We start from the raw sequence: 23,869 nt of genomic DNA on the forward strand, positions 1-23,869 counted from the left end.
GGTGCGATTGAGGGAGGTATGTATTGTGTGCAGTAACAAGATCCACTCTTTATTTGCGCAGCATGCTATGCGCATTTGCAGACAACTGTAGACAGGAGTCGAGTTCAAGACATTCCTACCTCCACCGTTGAAGAGTTCAATCTTAGTTAAGATCGCGATCTTAAATCCATGCCTTCTTACAATCTGCTTTGTGCAAGTGGATTAGGGCAATTGTATGGTGATTGTAAAGTTGATTGTAAGGCCCTAAGATTGATTGTAACTAAGATTGCTCTGTGCAGGTGGGCCCTGGTGTGTCAGTAGTTGACAATGTGGTCAGGGTGTTGGTTACCAAGACACAGCCAGATAGTACAGTCTGACCCCCCCAAAGACGGCTACATGTGTGGGTCCATCGAATGGTTCAGACATATGTAGTTGGCAATGTGGTCAGGGTGTCCTTTATTGACACAGCCAAAGAGTCCAGGTATATTACGGCACCAAGTGAACATAGGAATACAGTGCCTGCAGTTGAGTAGCGTGTGAAAGGGTACTGGAGGTTGTAAAACTCAATCGGGTAAATGGAATGGAACCCGGATGTCATTGTAGAAGAAGTTTATTCAGTATAGAAACCAGAGGCTCATGCACATTACATAACAAACAATAAATACATACAGCGTGGTAGTGGAGGTTCGAAAGCTGTACAGACAAAAGGTTACTATCATAATGAAAAATGTGCAGATATAGCTTTTTGGACATATTTTGAACATGTTAACAAGGTCAATGAATTTCAGAATTGAGTATATACATAAGCTTGTATTTTGTATGGAAAATGTTTCTCTCTCAGATCATAAAAAACAGGCTATTAAACATAAAATGACAGTCATTTTCGAATATTAATATGACAAAATGTACAAATTCTCAAATTTCTAACAATACCCTCTCTGCTATCATCTAACAATACCCTCTCTGCTATCAATATTTTACATTATCTGTATCACACCTGATCTTAAAGAATGTTAACAAACGCCGAAGATCCCTTTGGTATACTTTCAATAAATATGTTCCATGGCGAAAGTAGACTTAAGCTGCTTATTAGTCTAAATTCGAGTGACAACTGATTTTTGAAAAATACATCTTTGGATGTTGCAATCTTTAATTCTTTTCTAAAGTCACTGATAAACAAATAAAGTCAAGTAGTTTTTTTTAATATGCGAGGCCCATGTAATCCTAGCGTGTTGATCTAACCACTTTAAGAAAGTGTAACATTGTTTTGGGTACCTATTCTCAGGCTTGTATACAAGTTAACACTAATATCTGACGCAATTTGTAGAAGCTATACAATAAATATACCGAAGGAAACAAATAAGTGAACACCACTTCATGGCAGTGTTCACTTATTTGTTTTCAGATTTCCTCCCACAGTGCTATTTAAACCTGGTGATGAAAACCTGAAAATATGAGAGGAACACTTGAATTTTCCTGTGTTACTTTATTTGTTTCTCTCAGTAAATTTAAACGTCCACACTCACCTGAAACAGCTGCGCATGTCGATGATTTTCCAACTCCCGTTGCAAATATACAAAATTATGTGTGAAATTGTTCATTTTTCCCCACGTCTGCCAACCTAAAATCTCGTGAGCAATACAAACTTATAGGCTTTATTTTAGAATCAAACATTTTAAACAGAACTGTGGGAGAAATATTTTTCAATTCCAAATGGAAATGTTTACTACGAATGTGCTTTATTGCTTTCTGAATTAACGTTTGTACTGACTTCGACCATGATAATCTATTTGATAACATAATTCCTCCATAACTATAGTAGGTTACTTTAGCTTATCCATGGAAACATACAAACTCCCGTGCAAAGAACACCCAGCCTTGACCATCCCGCAGAAACAGATTCCGCTTGGTATAAATGGACCAACGACAATCAACGACACAACACGCTCGTGAAAAGGGCAAGCACTGGTAGTATTCGCCATTCGCACCATTTGCCCCCAAAAGTATTAGCATATACAACCCTACGCTGACAACTGCCTATAATTATAAAATGCAATATGTTGAAATACTTAAATGTCTAATTATGTCTCCTTGTATGTGTTCAAAGAAATGTCTAATTAGTAGTTCCCTGGGTTTTTGGTTGACGACTTTTGGTAGACGTCCTTCCTCCAACTGGGTACTATGATGTAATGTTCATGACAGTTGTTATGTCACGTGCCCGCTGTTCCCTTCTCTGTGTTGCCGTCTGCTTAAACGCCTGCTGCATCATCAGCTTCTTCCTCTCCTGGAGGTGCAACATTCTCTCCTCGATAGTGTCCTCACAAATGAACTGAAACAGCCACTCCATAAAAATCCTTGTCTGGTTTCGTCTTTGCTTTAGCCATTACAATGGCTGCTTTAAAGCTGCTTTACAAATAGTGAGTGAGTGAGTTTTGTTTTACGCAACACTCAGCAATATTCCAGCTATATGGCGGCGGCCTGTAAATAATCGAGTCTGGACCAGACAATTCAGTGATCAACAGCATTAGCATCGATCTACTCAACTGGGAACCGATGACATGTGTCAACCAAGCCAGCGAGCCTGACCACCCGATCCCGTTAGTCGTCTCTTAAGACAAGAATGGGTTACTGAAGATCAATATTCTAACCCGGATCTTGACGGGTGTTTTACAAATAACAAAAGCCAACCGTGCTGCAACTGTACGCATGTTTATGTTTTCAATGCATGCTTTAGTGAAATCAGAATTCATATATTTCTTGAATTCAAGGGAACTCTGAAGAGAATGATTATTTACTAAATCAATCCTATACGTCAAAACAAAAAGGGAGTTGTGTCTAACCTTTGTGATGATGACATCTCTGGTTTGGCCCAGGCGGTGGCATCTGTCGAAACACTGTTCTTCCACTGCCGGGTTCCATTGCTGTAGGTAAAGTAAGAGAGACGTTAAACACCTGGTTATACAATAACGCATTGTGCCGAACAATAAAACTGTTGTTTTGGATTCTTACCGGGTCCATGAGGAACACCCTGGATGCTGCAGTCAGGTTGAGGCCCACGCCTCCCGCACATATGGAGATGAGGAAGATGGTGGGAGATTCAGGCTGAGGATCCGAGAACTTTTTGATAGCTTCCTGGCGCTGAGAAATTGACATCGTGCCGTCTAGTCTCACAGCCTTGAAGTTGTGTTCCCTGAAGACACAAGTGATACAAGAATAAGTCTCCATGAATTATTATCGATGAAAAATGTCATGCTATATTCCAAATTGAGGGAGCCAACATATATTCCTTAAACGACTATTCATGTGTTAGACAGGTACTTCAGGGATTCAAGTTAGGATCCAGTGTCAAACCATACTTTAGTGGCTTTTCTATGAGCGTCAGAAAAGAGGTGAACTGCGAAGCCACAATACTCTTTACAGATGGGTCTTCACTTCTCAGCTTCACCAGGGCTGTGATCAGGGCGTCCACCTACGGACGACAGGACAAGGAAACATTTGTAATTGTGACTACTATCAACCACTACCACTCTTTTGATGTGAAGAAACAGGTATATTTATGGTAACCAATTGTGCTCCCCTCCTTGCAGATCTGTTTCTTTGAGTGATATATTGGAAATTCTCTGGTTGGTAAATTCATAACTATTTCATTCCGCCAAAACTTGTATATAACTCTCAGGTATATCAATGATCAGGTACTGTTCAATGGCCATCCAACAGCCAAAAATCTTCCACCGTGTTACCCGGCTTTTTTGATTTATATGCAGATGTAAGCATAAAGATTCGAATTGACAAGAAAACACCCAAGGGTGCGTGACAATCGGTATTACTTCAACTTTCTAAAAGTCAACTTCCAGACTTTCGAGCAACAAACCTTCGCCTCAACCCTTTGATATTAACAATTCACTTGAGCAGTCAAGCATGTATCAAGATTTAAGGCGCACATACGACTCTTGCTCAGAAATTGTTTGATTAAAGGTACAGCATTTACACCTTCAGTAGCAGGATTCAGTGCTATTCAGGGACACATTTCGTGTGTATATGGAAAGTTTTTGAATATATTTATATATATATTTACTTATGTTATAGAAATTATGTTCGGTAAATGATACAAAGAAATAATTCCATTTGATAATACATTATCTTGGAAAGAATGATGCACCACCTTGGAAATGAAAACAGTGATGAGAGAACTAGTAGAAGAGAACAACCATCCTTAATTCGCTCAATCAGTATTCCAAGGCCCAATAAGAAAAAAGTCATACGTATGTCTGTTCCTTGAACAATGTTAATTGTAAAGGTAATAGAACATAGACGTGAATTTTCATGAAACGGAAAAATGTCAACTTTGTACAGTTTGGGTAAGATTGTGTGAACACACATTTTCATACAGTCTACCTTTGTACTCGACTTCCAGTCACCATAGTGTTGAGGTTCCGGCTGTTCCGGAAGTTGGATTATCTGATCTGCAGCTGTAGGCACACGACACATAGGACATGTGGCATAACTCTGGAACAATACAGTCGAAATGTAGATGATCAGCTATGCCATCTTTTGATTTATTAGATATATTTTTTTATATGGCATTCTATTTAACACTCCAAGTACAACAAATCAGATCAATGAGCAAAACAATCCGGTCATGCATCGTATTTATAACTGTAACTTATGTAGGTATAACTGGTATTTTACATTGCATTTTACTTGATTTCGATTCATTTTGTATGTTAATACTCATTCTTTTGCTATATATTTTACACTATCTTGGAAAACCATATATGTATAAGGTTGTGTATAAGATATTCGTTCATCTACATAGTTTATGAAATACGGCTTATTTGTTGTTTGTTTCCCTCTCCTTGTTGGGAAGAGCTGACAAAGGACTGGTCTGTCATTGTTTTACATCGATGTTAAAAGTCTGAGATGCGTACCTTCTCTACATGTTCCATGTGTTTGATGTATTTGAGGATGCATTTGTGACAGAAGTAATGTGCACATGGTAGTATCACAGGAGTCTTCAGGACGTCGACACACACAGAGCACTCTTCCTCTGACTCGCTGATGACCTTCAGCCTGTTAACCAGAGTCTCACGCTTCTTTTCGAAGTCTTCCTCTTCGGAATCTGAAAACGATCACCATCCTATATTAAAAACAGCTGTATTTCGGAACAGCTACTTGGCAAATTTACAAAATCTGATATCCACGCGTGTATTTTAACCATCAGAATAAACAACTAGGAAACTTTGTTTACAATGATTGTTGGAAAAAGTATGTATGGTTTATACATCCAAATAAATATATATTTGGCATATCTCATGCATATTTTCATTGTTAAACATTTCATGATTGGATTTTTTACCCATGGTCTATATACAGACATATATACACTGGTATTCTAAAGCATTTGGTGGCATAACAACCATCTCGAATATTATATTTCTTTTGATAAAACATTAAGATGTATCCGGATCTGGAGGTAACAAGTGCAACGCCAGTTTTCGTAACAAAAGTATGATCTTCGTGCAAAATGATTCGCTAAAATGGAGCATATATCTATGCACATTATGGTTTACTGACCGAAGTAGATGTCATTCAGAGGTATTTATGTTTCTAACACCCTGGTCAGTCCATGCTTATGAGCAGAGGAGAGTAGCCTGATTAGGTGTATTTCTGACGTCATGAAAACATTCCACCATAAAAATTAAAATCTTCAGCAATGACAACACATGTTTACGTTTTTAAAAATATAGACAGACCCGATTCTTCGCTTGGTATCCAATCAGAATTGCGGGGCAGTAGGTAGCTATGACAACACATCTGTCGCAGTCGGAGGATGATCACCAACACCATAAAGTATTTCTTCAATTGAAAATAGCTGGAAGAGAGTATCAAGTCGTGGATTGCGACTCTGTCAGTTTGTACTCTAATAGAAGACTAAGTGGCATTAAGTTTGATACAGAAGTCCTCAGAAGTCCTCACAGAACTCAGACCAGTGTATGCATTATCCTATATATTTACGTTTGCTTGTTAAAGCCTCTCTTCTGCTTCTATGTATTGTAAAGTTGGATCACTTCTGATACTGTGAGGTCTGTCTACACTTTTTTTCTTGTGTAAACAGAGTTGTTTCCGGTGATGATGAATATCTCATTTTTATTATTGAAGTAAAGTCTTTATTCATGTAAACAATATCCTTGATAAACCCTTCTTGTCAATAAGAACAGGTTTCATGTTGGGACTGAGTTTTTACAATATCCGACTTACAATATCTGAGTTTTAGTTGTTTTAATAAGGTTGACTTTATACATATTAACCATATAAAATCAGGTGAAATACTTCTTTTGTCGAGAAAACGTTAATTCAGACAGGGCTAGATCTGAAGATCTCTACAGATATTACCTGTGTGTTGGCAGCGATGTATCATGGAATAACACTCAGTTCCACCTACTCTTTTATCTTGATCTTCCCAATCTCATCCATTGACTTGTACTTCCTGCTCTCCTCGTCTGACATCTTGATTCGCTCAATGTACACTTCTCTCTTGGGCAGCTTCACAAGGGGCTCTCCATCTACGAGGGTGTTCTTTGTCCTTCGCATAGCGATGTTACCCATCAGGTGTTGGACACGTCTGAAGAAGGACCTTATTATTATATAGCAGTACATCATCAACTGTGACTGTATTAATAGTTCATACCAGCAGTGGTGGCATCTCAAATGCTATCGGGTTACGAACGTCGACTATCATTGAACGGCAGGAACAGTAATAACACGATTTTCCAGTACCTACCTCAAGGCAATATTCAGACCACGTTGCAAGGGTTCCTCCAACAGGCAGTACCACCAGTTACTTTTATTGAGAGGTGTCACGTTAAGGAAACTGATGAGCGGCCACAGATCCAGCATCCTGTTCTGGATGGGTGTACCTGGTATACACAGATATGATATATACTACAAACAAACAAACATGGCAACACCCTAATATTTGATAGTTATATATACACTGAACCGTGGTGAGGTCATTTATACTCTAAGGTAAATGCAACTTTTTGTGTGCTTAATAGGCACTTTAAACGACATGTTGGAACATGCAGTGAAGCAACTGATTCAATATTCGTTGAGTTTGAGTGAAATGAAACATTGTTAAAAACAGCGAAAAACAAGGGTGCTGAAACACACTAGCATCATGTTTGATTCAAACGCCCAAACACAACAACCTAGTGCATGTGCAAGACAGACTTCTCATGCAGCTTGTGGCAACTGGGCACAGGCAGTTGTGAATCGGTTCCGAAGGGCTTGGACTATAACATATCGGTCATCTGCCCTTGATGCTTTTCTGGGTATTCCAGAGCGAGGTCTGTCCTTTACTCTACCAGCGGGCTGGAACCTGTCCCTCAGTCTGTGAATGACAGAGGGAGACACCTGAAGACGGAGAGCAACACTTCTTATGGATTCACCATCCTGTAACCATGCAAGGGTCCTGCTTCTGTTGCGGGCGCTTAACAGTTTGCGCTGTGGCATGGTGATAAAAATGTGAGGTCTTCAATGCTGTCTGAAGCTTTTTTTAAAGGAAAAGTTGCCACAAGCTGCATGGGACGTCTGTCTTCCACATGCACTAGGCTGTTGTGTTTGGGCGTTTAAATCAAACATGGTGCTGGTGTGTTTCAACATCCTTGTTTTTCTCTTTTTTTCACAATGTTTCATTTCACTCAAACTCAACGAATATTGAATCAATTGCTTCACTGCATGTTCCAACATGTCGTTTAAAGTGCCCATTAAGCACACAAAAATTGCATTTACCTTAGAGTATAAATGACCTCACTACGTTTCAGTTTATATATGACTATCAAATTTTAGGGTGTTCCCATATTTTTTGTTTGTAGTATACTTTTGTGTACAAGGTGCTGTTAGGTAGTTCAATGGTTAAAGCGTTCGCTCGTCACCCCAAAGAACCAGGTTCGAATACAGCTAAAATTAGCGTAAAACCACATTCACTGACTCACTTACTCGTATGTTCAACATCAACAGTGAAACAGCAAGCGTAGATGGTTTTCTGGCAAATGGAAGTAAGCCTTAAGCTGAATGAATTCAAACAATGATAAAGTTCTCACTGTGATAATATTCGAGAAAGTTATTGTGTTAAGCATTTCTACTGAGTGATTAATTTGAGGAATCTTCAGGTAAGCACAACCAACCAAATATATAATGATTTAATTACGCTACGTTTAAATTATTATACTGTGAATAATGCCATGCTGTGGTTGTCAAAAATCTGTGAAAAACTGAAATTCAGCGTTACCTGAGAGAACCCACTTGCGTTGTGCTCTGAGGGCAATCGCCGCTTTCGTTTGCTGAGCCTTTGGGTTTCTTATTTTGTGTCCTTCATCCAACACAATGCGAAGCCAGTTTATCCTAAACAGTGGGGCTTCCTTCTGATTCAGGTAGTTCTGAAAGTAACCATGACTCATCGTCCCTGAGCAAGTCAATGAACTACACAACTGTGACTTTCTTTTCTATAGTTCCTTCACATAAATATGTTTCCGTCAATATGTTGGCACAAAACTCTGCAAGCGCAGAATATCGGAGCCATAATGTGTTTTAAAGGCACAATGTCACACATGTTCGACAATGTTTTGGCCTAAATGATATATATTGGGGCACACGCACTTACTTTAGCTTCCTATTGATGCAATAAAAGACCCTGAAAGGTGGTTGAAGTATTGTAAAATTATTGTCCTCCTAAAAAGGGTACGTAAGTCCCAAAACATTCGAAGTAAATTTAAACCTGCTACTCTTTTTAATCATAGTATATATGTTATTTTAATTCATGGCTAGATTATCTAAAATTGCTAATAGCTGAAGGGATGATGTAAATGCAGCTAGGGTCCATGCAGGGAGCAAATGTACTGTAAGTCCCCATGGTTCCTAGTATGGTGATCTACCTTCAGTTGTTGGCAATATATAGTCCATTTTTATATTGTACCGTTAAACTTAGAAATAGCGTTGTATGGTTATATGCTAGTTTTAAGTATAAATCTGTGATAGACTAGTTATTTTACTGTCCTTTGCAGACAGGTAAGTATATAAGTTTGTTTTTATTTCATGTATACATTTATAAATATATATGGCTGAAGTACTGCCGTTGTGACTTTTAATTTTAACTCACTCACTGTGCAGGGAAATGGCTACAATTTATCAAAATGATATGTATACCCACCTTGAATTCACTCCGCACAACTCCATATGTTGTAATTACGACATCCTTCCTCTCAATAAAACTGAGTTCTTTACAACGCTGACTGCCATGGTAACGATAGACGTCAATGTGGACGTTAGGATGAATATGCTCCACAAACTGATCCTTTGAAATATAAAGCAGTAATCACGTGTCTATATGTTGCCATTCAGAACCATGGACACAAAAGGTTTCTTCTTTGAGTGACATTTTTAGAAGTTGGTTAGTTAGATCAGAGACCATATAATAGATATGGTCTCTGGTTAGATAAGGACAAACGAATAAAGAAGTTGTTCATCCATAAAGTTTGTCCATTCGTGACCAACTCGTGTTATTCCGGAACAAACCGAATGGCGACTCGTGCCCCTCTGGAAGGATTTCATATTGGCGTATGAACATCAGAACTACTTCAAACAAGAACGATAACTCTATTCCTGTTTGATTCCAATGGTACTTAATATCACCGAAGCACTCGTATATGGTATTGCTGTTTTGTTTTTGTTTTTTATTCATTCCTTTTTATGAATTAATATTAAGCCTCTTTGATACAACTAAAAGATGAGAAAGATATTTGTTTAACACTTATTCAAATGTAAATATTACCAGCGGGTCATCTTATTATATTTCCAAATGTTTACGTATTTCCAAATGTTTATTTCTAAATAGGGTTTAAGAATCACAAATGGGATTTGTTTGTTTTTTGAATAAGCATTTTTTCACCTACAAGTAATCCCAAAGCAGATACTCAAAAATGACTTTAAAATATTTCTCAAACTGAACATTCGTGTAACCTTGCTGCCATACACTTAAAATATATACGCTAAAAATATTATGGATGACCCCCAAAAGGTCAGACTAAAATACTTTCAGAGATGCGAAACTTAAGCTCAATGTTAAAGATTAAATGTGATTAGTTATATACAGTGTAATATTATTGCTTTGAAACACGTAGCGATTTATAATTTTATTTCCTAAAAATGTTGGACGCGCCCGTTCAATATCCAAAACAAACCCACAAGATCGTCAGAAATACACACATTTGATCCCATGTAAGCCGTTATGTAAACAAACTCACGTATGTGTGTTTGAATTTCTTATCGTCCATGGCATTAATTATCCTCATTGAAAACTTCACATGAGGCAACACAATTCTGTTAGCTACGTTCTTTGTACTTTCAATAATACTATATATATTTTTCATGATTTTTTAAACAATGACCTTATGGCATCAAACGATTTAAGTACTCGGGATTACTTTTATCAAAGCAGAGCAATCATTACGCTCGTTCTGATTTGTTTGTCGCATTATCGCACAATACAAGCATCGAGAGCGTGACGAGTCTTCTTGGAGGTTACGGAAAGGGACTAGTGGTGACGAATGAAGCATTTTCCACATGTTTTTCTAAGGGAAAGATACAGATTTTAAGAGTAGAGGGATAAATGTCATATTTGTCGTGGTTCACCTGCCAGGTACTGAGGACACACAGAGGACAAATGATCAATGTACCACGTGGCTGATCATTTTCACTGAGACTCCTCCCCATTTCATCACAATGATTGGCTGTCATGAAATCTGAAACCAGAAGAAATCCATTATCTTTGATGAGCAAGCGAGCACTGAACCTGTTACCTATAATCTTTACACGTTGAAGTTTACAGATGCTTGAGACACTCACCCTAAGAAAATCTTTCCCTCATCGAAATCAGACATATATTCCTCTCTATACCTGTACCTTGGGACCTTACCTGATGCATCCATATCGTCCTCCATTCTCTCAACACTCTCACAGCATCCCCGTCGTGTGTCTACATTCGATGAGACGCCAACAATAATTACGTCAGGGTCTTCTGAACCACAGTCATTACTAGACGACACTGCATTGTGCTCAGAACACAATCCTGATTTGGGAAGGAGAGTATCGAGGACCACTTTACTATAGTTTCTATAGTTTCATTTGAATAAAAATCATTATCAGTAAATGAACGTCTTCAATATTTATGAACAAAGACTTTACCAAAAAGAGACAAAGTACAAAGTGTGTATGCTATCGAAGCATTTCCCATTGCTTTCGTAGGCTGTCCTGAGTAAGTAACAGTTGGTATATTTACGGTCATCATTGAATATGGTATTGGTGAAACATGCCAGGTCCAATTTTGCCTACCACTTGAAATGTTATTATAGAAACTTTACACTTTTACTTTGACCCTCCATCCCACAACTCCTCCTCATAGAGATCAGGCAGATCAGGCAGTTCTTCAGATACATGTTGTATATTTCTCCACGCATGCTCCTTGGGATCTTACCTGGTGTATCCACATCCTCGGCATCCATTCTCTCAAAACTCTCACAGCGTCCCCGACCTTTGTCTGCATTCGATGAGACGCCAACAATCATTACGTCAGGGTCTTCTGAAACACATTCATTACTGGAAGTGAGGTGGAATTGGGTTTAACGTCGTCCTTGAGAATATTTCGCTCATATGACGACGTGCATGCGTGTGTATGTGTATGTGCGGCTGCTTGTACTAGCCCAGACTTAAGCTGGTTTTATAGTGCTAGCCCACTGAGATACCATGCCGCATGGAAGCATGAATACCCCACTCAGACACATTATACTGACTCCGAGCCGACCAGTCTTTGTTGTACCCATTAATGCCGAGCGCCAGGCAGGGACCAACAAGTACCATATATTAACGTCTTTTGGTATGACGCGGTCGGGGATCGAACCCGCGACCTTCCGCTCTCCGGGCGGACGCTCTAACCACTACACCACGGAGGCGGTTTTACTGGAAGTGTACACAGAACAAAATGCTGATTTTGAAGGGAGAATGTCAAATACTTCTCTTTGTTTTGCTAGTTCAATCACGAAACAAATGTTTGGAGAGGATAAAAGTCAACAGATAAAACATATTTCAATATTTTATGTGTAATTAATTTTTGAGATAACGACATTAATATGAGAAAAGCAAGATTTATGGATGTCAACTTCTGTATTGTGAATAACACAACGTTTCGGAGTGTATGCTTGCTCCTTCCTCACCTGTGTGTGTGTGTGTGTGTGTGTGTGTGTGTGTGTGTGTGTGTGTTGCAGATTTCTTCATGCAGATAGGCTCAAGGTGCAACAGAGACAGATTAAAAGAGTCCCCGACATTTATACAGCAATATGTACACGTCCAAATAGAGTTCCTAATAATACATTGAAAACAGGTATGTTTTGAGTCCTGACTTGAATGTGGCAATACTATCAGAAACTTTCAGATTGTATGGGTGTGAATTCCACAAGGGTGGGTCTGCACATGAAAAAGTCCGGTTTCTAAAAGCTTTAAGCCTGACGTTTGGCACAAACAGAAGCTCTTGATTAGATGATCGAAGGCAGCGTTTGTTCGAGTAAGGAGTAAGCAGGTCAGATAGATATGGGGGAGCAGGACCGTGACGGGCTATGTAGGTCAAGCAGAGGAAACACGCTAGACCCAACATTATTACTGGTTTGTTTGTTGTTTAACGCCCCGCGCTCAGCAATATTCCAGCTATCTGGACCAGACAATTCAGTGATAAACATCATGAGCATCGATCTACGCAACTGGGATACGAGTGTCAACCAAGTCAGCGAGCCTGACCACCTGATACCTTTAGTCGCCGCTTAAGACAAGCATGAGTTGTTGAAGACTAAGTCTAACCCGGATCTTCATGGGTCAGACCAACTCTACCTATAACTTAAATGCATCAATTCAATGAGGTGTAACTAAAGAAACATCACAGATATTTACCAGAACAGATTCTGGAGACACTCACCCTCGGCAAATCCTTCATTATACAATGTCTCGTCATAAAGATCAGGCAGTTCATCATCATCATCATCATCATCATCATCATCATCATCATCATCATCATCGTCGTCGTCGTCGTCGTCGTCGTCATATGGAAATTTGTATTTTTCTTTACGCATGCCCTTTGGGGTCGTACCTGATGTATCAAAATCGTCATCCATCCATCCTGTCGGAAAGTGATAAGTAATAAAATAACCGATGAAAGATATTTCAATATTACATGTGTTGTAACCAGTTGTTAAGATAACGACTATAACATATTGCATATATAAATGTGACACACGTAAAACCATTAGAAGAAACTGACAATCACACATAGGGAAAAAGACTTGGCCCAAACGGCATAAAGAGGAAAATGTGTTCACCATGCTATCAAAATGTACATATTAATACGTATTGATACTTAGGTCCACGTGTGCGCCCGTCACCTAGCAACAAAATCTATTTTCGTGAAGCCACTGTATGTCCTGAAGATAAAATTGAATGTTAACGTTGAAAATATAGGGATGCACTACCTGCTTTTATCATATTGGTGGACTAAATCGCCATTCAAATGTTTTAAATTTTAAATGTGTAATATCACAGAAGAGCCGACGGTTTCTGATTGCAATAATGCCATTTCCATTTGGGTATAACTTTGAGTTAATTTTGAATATTCGCTCTACGCATATCAATTTAAATATTTAATAACTTTATTTTCTGCAAATATTGTTGGGAGATATTCACATACACAATTACAGGCAACAATCAAACATTCAACTTTAATTTGCTACAAAAAGGAATGAAATACCATTTGAATTAATTGAGTAATAAGAATTCAAACTATATACATGGTACAATACACAAAAATTGCGATAATTGTAGATTTCTGTTCATGTATCACCCAACTTGACATGAACTGGCATTAATTTCGGCATCCTAGACGAGACTGGTTTAACCTTCCGATGTCCCTTGAAGGTACTGTTTAGTACCACAACCAGAGCATGCAGTGCTATCAACGCTGTGTTTGTGACAAATAGATAGCGCAAGTACCCCGACATCAATCTACCTTTTGTAACACTGACGCAGATTATTCTAATATTCTCCAACTTGAGTGCATAATTGAGATGCTCATCCATACCAGATCCTCCATAACACAACTATTTGTCATCGAGATTAGGCAGTTTATTGTCATAATATATACAGTTATAGAAACATATATTCATCTGTATACATACCCCGTAGGTTCCTACCCGATGCACCAACATCCTTCATTCTACCAACACTCTCACTGTGTTCCCGACGTTGGTCTGCATCTGATAAAACGCTAACAATCTCAACATTGGCACTGTCAGGCTTCCCAAAACGTAACTTTGGAAGACACTGTGTCGTCTTTGTCAGGTGCTTCTGATCCATCTTGTTGAGGAGCTGCAACATGAACTGCAATATGACTTGAACATATTATCACCGTTCTTGGTGACCGTAACCTTAGTTTCTCTCCCAGATCCCGATTCTGATGCTTCACGTCCACAGAAACCTTCTAAAACAGCCTTTACACAATTACAAAGGCATTACTGAATGCACCTCCAAAAATGGAATTATTTTCAGAGATGATTTAACAAAACACTAAGGCAACAATAAGTGAACCTGTTTTAAATATGAGTTTGTTAGACTAACAGCAACAGTAAAACAAGAATTGAAAATCAGGAATATTAAACAGATCTTGCTCATTCCTGTTCACATAATACTATATACACATTGTTTTAGTGATAAAACCAAAAACAGTAAAAGCTCAAGAAAAGAATCCCTGTTTTAAGTAGACATCATACTGCAAATTTAGCAAGAGGATTATTCCTAAAGATTTTTCTTGTCGGGAAATTACAATAAAGGTAGTAAACACAATTTTTCCAATAACTTTACCAATATCTTTTTTGCTTTTGAATTGTCAGAAGATTGTTATACTCAAGGACACCAATATAATTAATGGTTAAAAAATACGATTTGATGGAGACTATCAAACCTTTTCTCTTCTGTCTCGTTGTGTGTCAGGCAAAGGAACAGCCAGTGGTCGATTGTCCACAAAGTTTGTCAGTACCAGAGCAATGATCTCCAGTGTCTTTCCCAGGCCCATATCATCGGCCAGAATACCTGGTGTGAACACGTTTTCAACGTATCAGAGAGACTATTTCCCGTTTTTCAGCATAAGTAATTTTAACATTTTGGTGAGTATCAAGCAGTGATTTTTATTTCTTAATTGTAAGCTAGAGGTCCGTAGTACAAGATACAACGGTTATAATTGGTGAGTGGTACAAGCACACTTCCGCTTTGACAGTGCATGGTGTAGCAACAGTCTGAAGAAGCTGTACATTTTCGGATAACATTCGTGTACAGAATCTGTAAAATGTGGAACAGGACGTATACTTAGATGGGATATAATTGCTCCTTAGATATCCATACTGTGGACAGATGAGAAGAACGTGACATTCATCTTCAATAATATCACTGCCACACATTTTGCAGGATTGGTTCTCAGCAGTGTGCGAAATAGCCACTGGCCCGCTGGTCCGTGGCTAGTTAAAATCCAGTCGAGGCAGTAAATCTCCACAGTCACTGACCCGACTGGCTAGTGAATTTTCATGGGGTCATTTGTTTGGTTTTGGTTTTTTTTGTGAGTGAGTGATTGAATTTAGCTTTTTGTAATATTTTGCTTAGTTTCTACATTCAAACTTCGGGCTAGTGAGTTCTTGTGTGGGCTAGTAACTTTCAAGCATAGCTAGCCCAACTGGCTTGCAAAGTTTGGAAACTATTTTGCACACTGGTTCTCAGTATCATGACATGACTAAAATATGTATGGTGGTGATGTATCTTGTATTTAGTGTGCCCAACCGGCGGATGCTATACCTTGAACGTTGTATTATTTGTATAGGGCAACTGAGGCAGCAATTTCTGTTATTTGCAGTCTTACCGCCTCGAACACTTGGTGGCTTTTCATAAGTACTATGATTCAGTAGTCTGTTGTAATAATGGCCACTGTCTGTTATCTCCCAGAATGGTGGCAGTTGATATTTGTTTTCCCGGCCTATCATCCAGTGAAGGGCTTGCTTCTGGTGCTGGTACAGGGGCGTCCTCACAGCCTGGAAGGGTCGGAAAGGACGTCTGCATCCCAATATCTCATTCATGACGCACATGTAACAGTCATCTGTATATACACCTGTGAGTGGCCATTGGTGATTGATGTTGTTTTTGACCTGAGTGACGTCACCGCGACACCGATAGTCACACCAGAAACAACGCGTGGTCATGACTGGACTGATGTATCATTTTGTTACCGACAAATAGTCATGACTGGGATGATGCATCATTTTTGCTCACGATAAATGATCGTGAATCGACTGATGCATCGTTTTTGCTGACGTTAAACGTTTATAATTGGACTGATGCATCATTCTAATGTCAGCATGTTAATATTCTTGCTGACAATCGAAACTCTGGTGTTAATATCCACATAACTACCATTCTAAAACCTACCTCTGTCGGTTCTTGTTCTGTACTTTTGTCCCCTTCGTTAAGTGTTCCAAACAGCTGGTCTACAGCATTGCTAACCTTGATAAAGGATACATGTACAAGTTAGATTGTACTCAGTCTGGGCTGTAAGTTGTCGACCTTTGACAATAGAAGATGTTATTTAATACCATCCTACCTCAACTGGCGTGAACCTCTGCCGATGACTGTCAACGTTTGTGTTGTGGTTGGCCGCAACAGGTCTTGCTGCAAAGTGTGGAACAGCAGCTTGTATATCCTCGTTATTGAAGACATGGTTGCCCACACCTATTGGTACTCTCTGTCCCTCGGCCACGTTGAAGGCTGCCGTGGCTTCATTTAAGATTCTTGTGCACCTGTCTCTGTACCAAGTAGGTCCGTACAATGTAAGCTGGATAGGCACGGTTTTACTGTTTTCATGGAGGAGAAGTGTGTCTCTGAAGAAGAAGCACTGTCAAAAACAAATTGTTCCTAAGCTTTTCACAATGCTTTGTAGGCGACAATATAGTATGGAAAGGACGTCATGCAGTGTTTACGTGTATACTGAGGGATACAAATGTTAAGCAACGTTGACACGTTAACCAGGTCGTCAGTGAAGGTACCACTCCTGAAGATGCGGGTTTGCATTGGTCTTCAGCTACCCATGCAGGAGGCGACTAACGAGCCAAACCCGCTGACTTGGCTGAAGCATGTCATGGTATCCCAGCTGAGAAGGGCTATGCTCATGATGCTGAGACCGACTCATATATAAACAGTCGTTAGTGAAGGTACCACTCCTAAAGATGAGGGTTAGCATTGGTCTTCAGCTACCCACGCAGGAGGCGACTAACGGGCCAAACCCGCTGACTTGGCTGAAGCATGTCATCGTATCCCAACTGAGAAGAGCTATGCTCATGATGCTGAGACCGACTCATATATAAACAGATCGCCGTCATATAGCTGACGTAATTCTGAGTGCGGCAAATACTGATGTTACTCATCATCAAAGATGCTATAAACTTTCATGATCTTACGCTTCGACTCTTGCTACACGATCAGCTTTGATTCTCATCATGGGGACATCAAGAGGTGGATTGAGCATACCCACGCATCCTACTACTGTTGAAGATTGTTACTCTTTCCCTTCTCCATAGAACGTTCTCATACACCAGTGATACCGACTCATGGTTGTTGATCTGAGGATAGAGAACATAGACAGTGAAACTAACTCTTGAGAAACTAGTGTTTTACCACTTGGCATGAAAACAAAATTGTTTTTTGTTTATTCAGATTGACCTTGCACTGGTTTATGTTGCCAAGGAAGGTGTTGCTGTGCACTTCTCAAGACCAAACTTAGTTGCTGTATTCTGTATAATTGGTGGTTCATCAGTGACCTGTTTCGAACTACGTCAGAGGGCGAAGATGGAAGCGTTACTCATGTCCAGGCAACCAAAACTCTTTACAAAGCGGGCAATGTTACTTACATGCGGGCACCTTAATGCTTTACAAAGCAAGCAATGATACTCATATCAGGGCACCTTAAAGGATTTTTAAAAAGGTTAAACACTATGCATTTTTATTACATAATGCCATTCAAACATGAATATATACCACATCTGCACCATCCATTTACGAAAAAAAGTCGTAACAATTATAAATATGCACCAAAACTAAAACCACTTTAGCCCCACCCACTCGTATGCATATTTATATTTTTAGCGGTCTGCCGTCTGTGGGTGTGAGGTCATACCCGAAAGTCCGCTCAGTGTATTGACATGTCAGTAGTGTATACGCCATCGAGTTGAAAGTGACACGAAGCGCAATATATTGAATGAAGCGTTGTTGTGTATTGGAAACTGACAACTGTACTTCAAGTTTTGATGATTATCCAACTGCGTAAACAACATGGGTGTTCATTTCCTGAGAAATTCTATTTGACAAGAGGAAGGTCATAGATTGTTTATTGTCGTCGTGCGGATTTTGTGAACCCCTCCACGCACGGTCATTTATCTGTTCGTTACACTTTTCGAAGAGGTGCTATGAAAGAGACCTAACCTCTGGCGAAATATGGATACGAATAGGCAAAACTTCAACTTTATAAGGATGCTATATATCGGGCATTCCTTCCGACATTCCAAACAAATACAGAGGCCGAAATGTCAACTTGGGACTGAGACCGAGAGAGTTGCATTCCGGGCGCGACGTTTGCTGCAGGTGAGTTTTAAGATGTAGTTGTTTTGGAGCAACATAAACACTCCAGTAGCTAGCTATATAAAGCAATAGTTGATGAAAAAGTACGTCATAATTTGCGCTGATGTCTTATTTTCGATCAGAGATATATTTTCACAGCCACTGTTATTGTTATTCAGTGGGGCCAAGTCATCTATTTCCCGAGACGGGTGTGTTGTGGTGTGAGTGTGTGCGGAGGGATTGGGATGGGGGTGGGCATGGACAAATGAGAACTTGCAACATATGGGTGCGGTGGTGAGTGAGAGCACATAGAATTATTAAAACATAACTAAAAATGAGTCATATCAGATAATTATCCACCAGGGACTGGTCCCGTATCATGTTAAAATGGTATGTGAATTGTGTGTGTGTGCGTGTGCGTGTGTATTTTAAAATGTTGACTCTCACTCTTTCTCACTTATGTCCTGGCACCTTAAACGCTTGACAAAGAAGGCTGTGTTACTTATGTGCTGGCACCTTAAACACTTTACAAAGCGGGCTGTGTTACTTATGTGCTTGCACCTTAAACGCTTTACAAAGCGGGCTGTGTTACTTATATGCTGGCACCTTAAACGCTTTACAAAGAGGGCTGTGTTACTTATGTGCTGGCATATTAAACACTTTACAAAAAGGGCTGTGTTACTTATGTGCTGGCACCTTAAACGCTTTACAAAGCGGGCTGTGTTACTTATGTGCTGGCACCTTAAACGTTTTACAAAAAGGGCTGTGTTACTTATGTGCTGGCACCTTAAACACTTTACAAAGCGGGCTGTGTTACTTATGTGCTGGCACCTTAAACGCTTTACAACACGGGCTGTGTTACTCATATCAGGGCACCTCAAACGCATTACGAAGAGTACAGCCTTACCCATGTCAGGGCACCTTAAACACTTCACGTAGATGACAGTGTAACTTACCCAAGGGCAACTTGATGATTTTTCAAAGGTTCCAGTGAGAGTTCCTAACAGTACTTCAGCATCTGGTACATGGGCTTCCTGTGTGTCATCATCATCCCTCGCCAGTTGCCTCGTCCAGGCAAGGTCATTCGGAGAGATGTATGCTGGCAAGTTGTCTGTATTCATGTCAAAGGCAGTTCAACCTGTTAAATCATTTTATTCTCATTAAACCGACGAGGTTTCAAAAGCTGAATTAGATATTCGGAAACCGACGTTGATGTAGAATTACTTTGGTGAGTGAGTGAGGTTAGCTTTATGCCGTACTCAGCAATATTCCAACTATATGGCGGCGGTCTGCAAATAATCGAGTCTGGACCAGACAATCCAGTGATCAACAGCATGAGCATCGATCTGCGCAACTGAGAACCGATGACATGTGTCAACCAAGTCAGCGGTCAGAATTACTTTAAGGATGTACACATGATATTATGTAGCGTACGGCGCTGGAGTTTGTCGAGTAGCGTTACGTCCCTTGGATCCAGAATCGCTTTTCTCGGTGTGCCCCGCCGTTATATTGCTGGAATATTGCTAAAAGCGGCATAAAACCCCACTCATTCACTTTAGCAGTTTTAATAATGTTTTCCTTCACTGAAAGTAACAATAGACGTTATTATGATAACGTATACATCACAAAACAATATTTTTTAACATTCTAAGAAAACAATCTAACCTAGCGTGGTATTTTTTGTAGTAATATACTGGACAAAATATGTTAGGGATATTCGTATTTTATCAGTGTGTCAATGAATAAATAGATCATTATTCATAATTTCAAAATTTACATGTGTCCCTAACTATTTTTGCCCAGTATATATGTTTGCATATATGTTTGTTTGTTCTACTGCAGGTCGCCATTGTGCAGTCTTGCACCAGCGTAGCGAATCAGCCATGTTTATCTAGGTCAGCGTAGCGGGACTTCCAATATCACCATGTGCAGGATAAACTGAAGTACAGACTCACTCTCTTTCACCGATATGTTGATATTAAATTATGGTCACTTCACTGACAAAGGAAGACCTCTGTTCTCCCTCCGTCTGCGTAATATCTACACGACTCACCTGTGGTATGAGCAACGGGACGTTGATCAGGTAGACATACACCCGTACACCCGTCTGCTGTCATTTCCTGGAAGGTAACTGACATCTATGTTTAGAAATGACGTGGCAGATTAGTTAAAGGCATAAAGGCATAAAAACGTGATATTTGTTGAATGAGGGATACACGTATTGATACTCGCCTTTGATCAAGCACGTTTTAGCACATCTAATCTCAGTGTATGGTGCGTCCGAATGGTAAACATAATCATACAAACATGATAATGATATGAACATCAGTGGATATATGGGGTCACAAATCACAGGTGTTTCCAAGTCATTATATATACTGAACTGCAAAAGAAACGCAAGTCTGGCTTTTTGTCAAGTTTGTGAATAGAAGACAACCAAAATCATTTCCCATCATTTATTCTATAGACAACACTGTCAATTTAACAGCTGAAAGTTGCTGTTGACATTGAATTGCAATAAGTTCAAATTGATCACAGTCCGTCAAATGGAGATACCCCCTGAACGCGAAAAGTGACAGTCTCTTTAGTCGCGTGTATGGCCACCTTGATGTTGCCCACAGGCCGTGCAACGTGGCCTCATTGAGTTCATTAGAGTCTGAAAGAATGCCTGAGCCAAATGGTTCCGCTCAAACACCAATCTCTATTCCAATTGTGCAAGTGTGAAGTGGCTGTCTACCTGCACCAATCTTCCGTCGAATTTCGTCCCAGAATGTTCAATGGGAGCTATATACAGGGGAAAGAGACGGCCATGGAAAAACGTTAATGTTGTTTTGAGCCAGATAATCCATCGACAAACCTGCTGTGGGAGGGCTGCAAACGTCGCTGGCGTTGTTGGCGTGTCAAAACTGGCCCCACATATGGCCTTCGGCAGTGGATTCCAGCAGCCCGAAGACGACGCCTAATCGTATCGCTGGACACTACTCCCCTTGACCCATGAACTAAGGCTGCTGTTACTGTTGGTGCTTGAGTTTCTGTTCCTTAGATGTGACCCGGATGAACCGATCTTGCGCATGAGATGTCACTCGTTGCCGTCCGGTACGGGGACGATCAGCAGCAACCCCGTTTTGCTGATGAGTGAGTGAGTGAGTTTAGTTTTACGCCGCACTCAGCAATATCCCAGCTATATGGCGGCGGTCTGTAAATAATCGAGTCTGGACCAGACAATCTAGTGATCAACAGCATGAGCATCGATCTGCGCAATTGGGAACCGATGACATGTGTCAACCAAGTCAGCGAAACTGACCACCCGATCCCGTTAGTCGCCTCTTACGACAAGCATAGTCGCCTTTTATGGCAAGCACATGGGTTGCTGAAGACCTATTCTACCCCGGATCTTCACGGGTCTTTTTGCTGATGATGTTGAGCAAGTCGTGTAATGGTGGTAAGATGACAGCCCAATTGTCTAGCTACAGCGGTTGCAGAGCTACATCCGTGCAACTTTCCAATGGCCATTCCTCTCTGCTCAGTCGTTAGTCTAGGCATCGTTTGTGTGGCGTGTACGTCTCCTAGTGTCAATACTGAACTGTTTTTTGACACAAACCTTTATAAAGGATACCTCAGAGTGAAATGCATGCTTTTCATCCAGAACCGTCGGTGCACGTGCTTAAATTATGGTTTTGTTGCACTGTTGGTGTGTTTGTGCGAATGGTTCGTATGGACGTCAATTGCATGAATCATATCATCTTGGATCATTACGTCACTTTACCATGAACGTTCCATAAACATGAACGCTTACCTTCATGAGATTTCATTTTTTCGAAACTTGCGTTTCTTTTGCTGTTCAGTATAGTTAACTTTCTGTTTCTCTTTTCGGGAACAGACCCGTGAAGATCCGGGCTAGAACTGATCTTCAGTAACATATGCTTGTCGTAAGAGGCGACTAACGGGATCGGGTGGTCAGGCTCGCTGACTTAGTATACACGTGTCATTGGTTCCAATTGCATAGATCGATGCTCATGCTGTAGATCAGTAGATTGTCTGGTCCAGACTCAATTATTTGCAGACTGCCACCAAATAGCTGGAATATTGCTGAGTGTGGCGTATAACTAAACTCACTCACTCAATCCTGTTTTACAGCTGATTAAGGACACGCTCTGTGTGTATTCATTTCTGTTCAGTATTTCCCATCGTCAACTCAATAAAGACTCCAATCTGACATAATCCTTCTGTGTGTTACCTTAGATCTTCTGCAATGTGTACCTAACAGGCTTCTCTGCTCTATTCTAAAACCACTACTTTGTATCTGTATATATGCCTCCCTACACTACCCGGCCGGCCGTACATGACTTGCTTGATAACGATGTTAGAATATAAACCGAGTCGACGTTCCTCATCGTAACGTCGTGCACCCACATAGGGATGGCGGGGTAGCTTAGTGGTAAAAACCTTCGCTCGTCAGGCCAAAGACCCGGGTTCTATTCCCCCATCGTGATATTGCTGGAATATTGCTAAAAAGCAGAGTAAAATTAAATTCACCTACATGTTATCCTTACTTCAGCAAAATGTTTAAAAAACCGGTATTGGATATCTTTCAACATTTCCGATTGACTAGCTGTGTGTGTTGTAACTACATTGTCCGTTAGTCGGGGACTTTTGAATGACTGTAGCACTTGTTCATAGAAAAGATTCGTTTCGTGATGGAACGTTGTTCATAATATCAATCATTGGATTGATATTTCTGTTATTTACGAGCCGTCGTCATACTGCTGGAATAGTTCTGGGTCTACCACAAACGAAAATAATCATGCTTCGTCCATGTTGGCTCGGTGCTTAAAATATCTGAAGTCAAAGGTGTCACAGGTCTCAACGTTGTTCGACGTCGACATCTCATTGTCGGATACAACTTGTCATTAACAATGGCAATCTGACAGATCTGCGATACGTGGATGAGATCTTTGGGCCTCGTGTGCAGCCGTTTATTAAAGGACAGAGACGTAACTTCACGCTTCAGCAAGATAATGCCCGTCCACATGTCGCTCGTGTTGTGACAGATTTCCTGAGACAGCAGAATATTCCGGTACTCCCTTGGCCAGCTGTTTCTCCTGACCTGTGCCCCATTGAGTTTGAGATGAAATGGAGCGTCGTTTAC

General features: G+C 40.2%; 1 protein-coding gene across 1 annotated transcript; it reads right to left on the minus strand.

The window, feature by feature from the left end:
- Positions 1-573: 573 nt before the first annotated feature.
- On the minus strand, positions 574-20,854 carry LOC124292359 (helicase-like transcription factor). Its single transcript, XM_046729454.1, has 23 exons — positions 20,774-20,854; positions 19,677-19,858; positions 17,565-17,726; positions 16,712-16,988; positions 16,540-16,614; positions 15,977-16,145; positions 15,032-15,159; positions 14,250-14,439; positions 12,998-13,168; positions 11,510-11,614; positions 10,952-11,053; positions 10,669-10,778; positions 9,188-9,331; positions 8,270-8,417; positions 6,761-6,896; positions 6,422-6,601; positions 5,733-5,851; positions 4,908-5,098; positions 4,375-4,485; positions 3,336-3,448; positions 2,989-3,169; positions 2,820-2,900; positions 574-2,308 (listed from the first exon to the last, which is right to left on the minus strand). Exons 3-23 carry the CDS (start codon positions 17,630-17,632, stop codon positions 2,159-2,161), a joined length of 2,949 nt encoding a protein of 982 aa, XP_046585410.1. The 5' UTR covers positions 17,633-17,726; positions 19,677-19,858; positions 20,774-20,854; the 3' UTR covers positions 574-2,158.
- Between the last annotated feature and the right edge of the window lie 3,015 nt (positions 20,855-23,869).

Source organism: Haliotis rubra, unplaced genomic scaffold (genome assembly GCF_003918875.1).
Source record: "Haliotis rubra isolate DU_JTF1 unplaced genomic scaffold, ASM391887v1 Scf1136, whole genome shotgun sequence".
Lineage (NCBI taxonomy): Eukaryota > Metazoa > Mollusca > Gastropoda > Lepetellida > Haliotidae > Haliotis > Haliotis rubra.

Excerpts from the sequence above, each read along its gene's own strand:
- LOC124292359 (XM_046729454.1), bottom strand. The coding sequence starts at position 17,632 with ATGCTCAATCCACCTCTTGATGTCCCCATGATGAGAATCAAAGCTGAT. Across the intron at positions 16,146-16,539 it reads CAGAACAAGAACCGACAGAG|GCTGTGAGGACGCCCCTGTA; the intron begins GTAGGTTTTAGA and ends CGACCCTTCCAG. Across the intron at positions 3,170-3,335 it reads CTCATAGAAAAGCCACTAAA|GGAACACAACTTCAAGGCTG; the intron begins GTATGGTTTGAC and ends TTGTGTCTTCAG.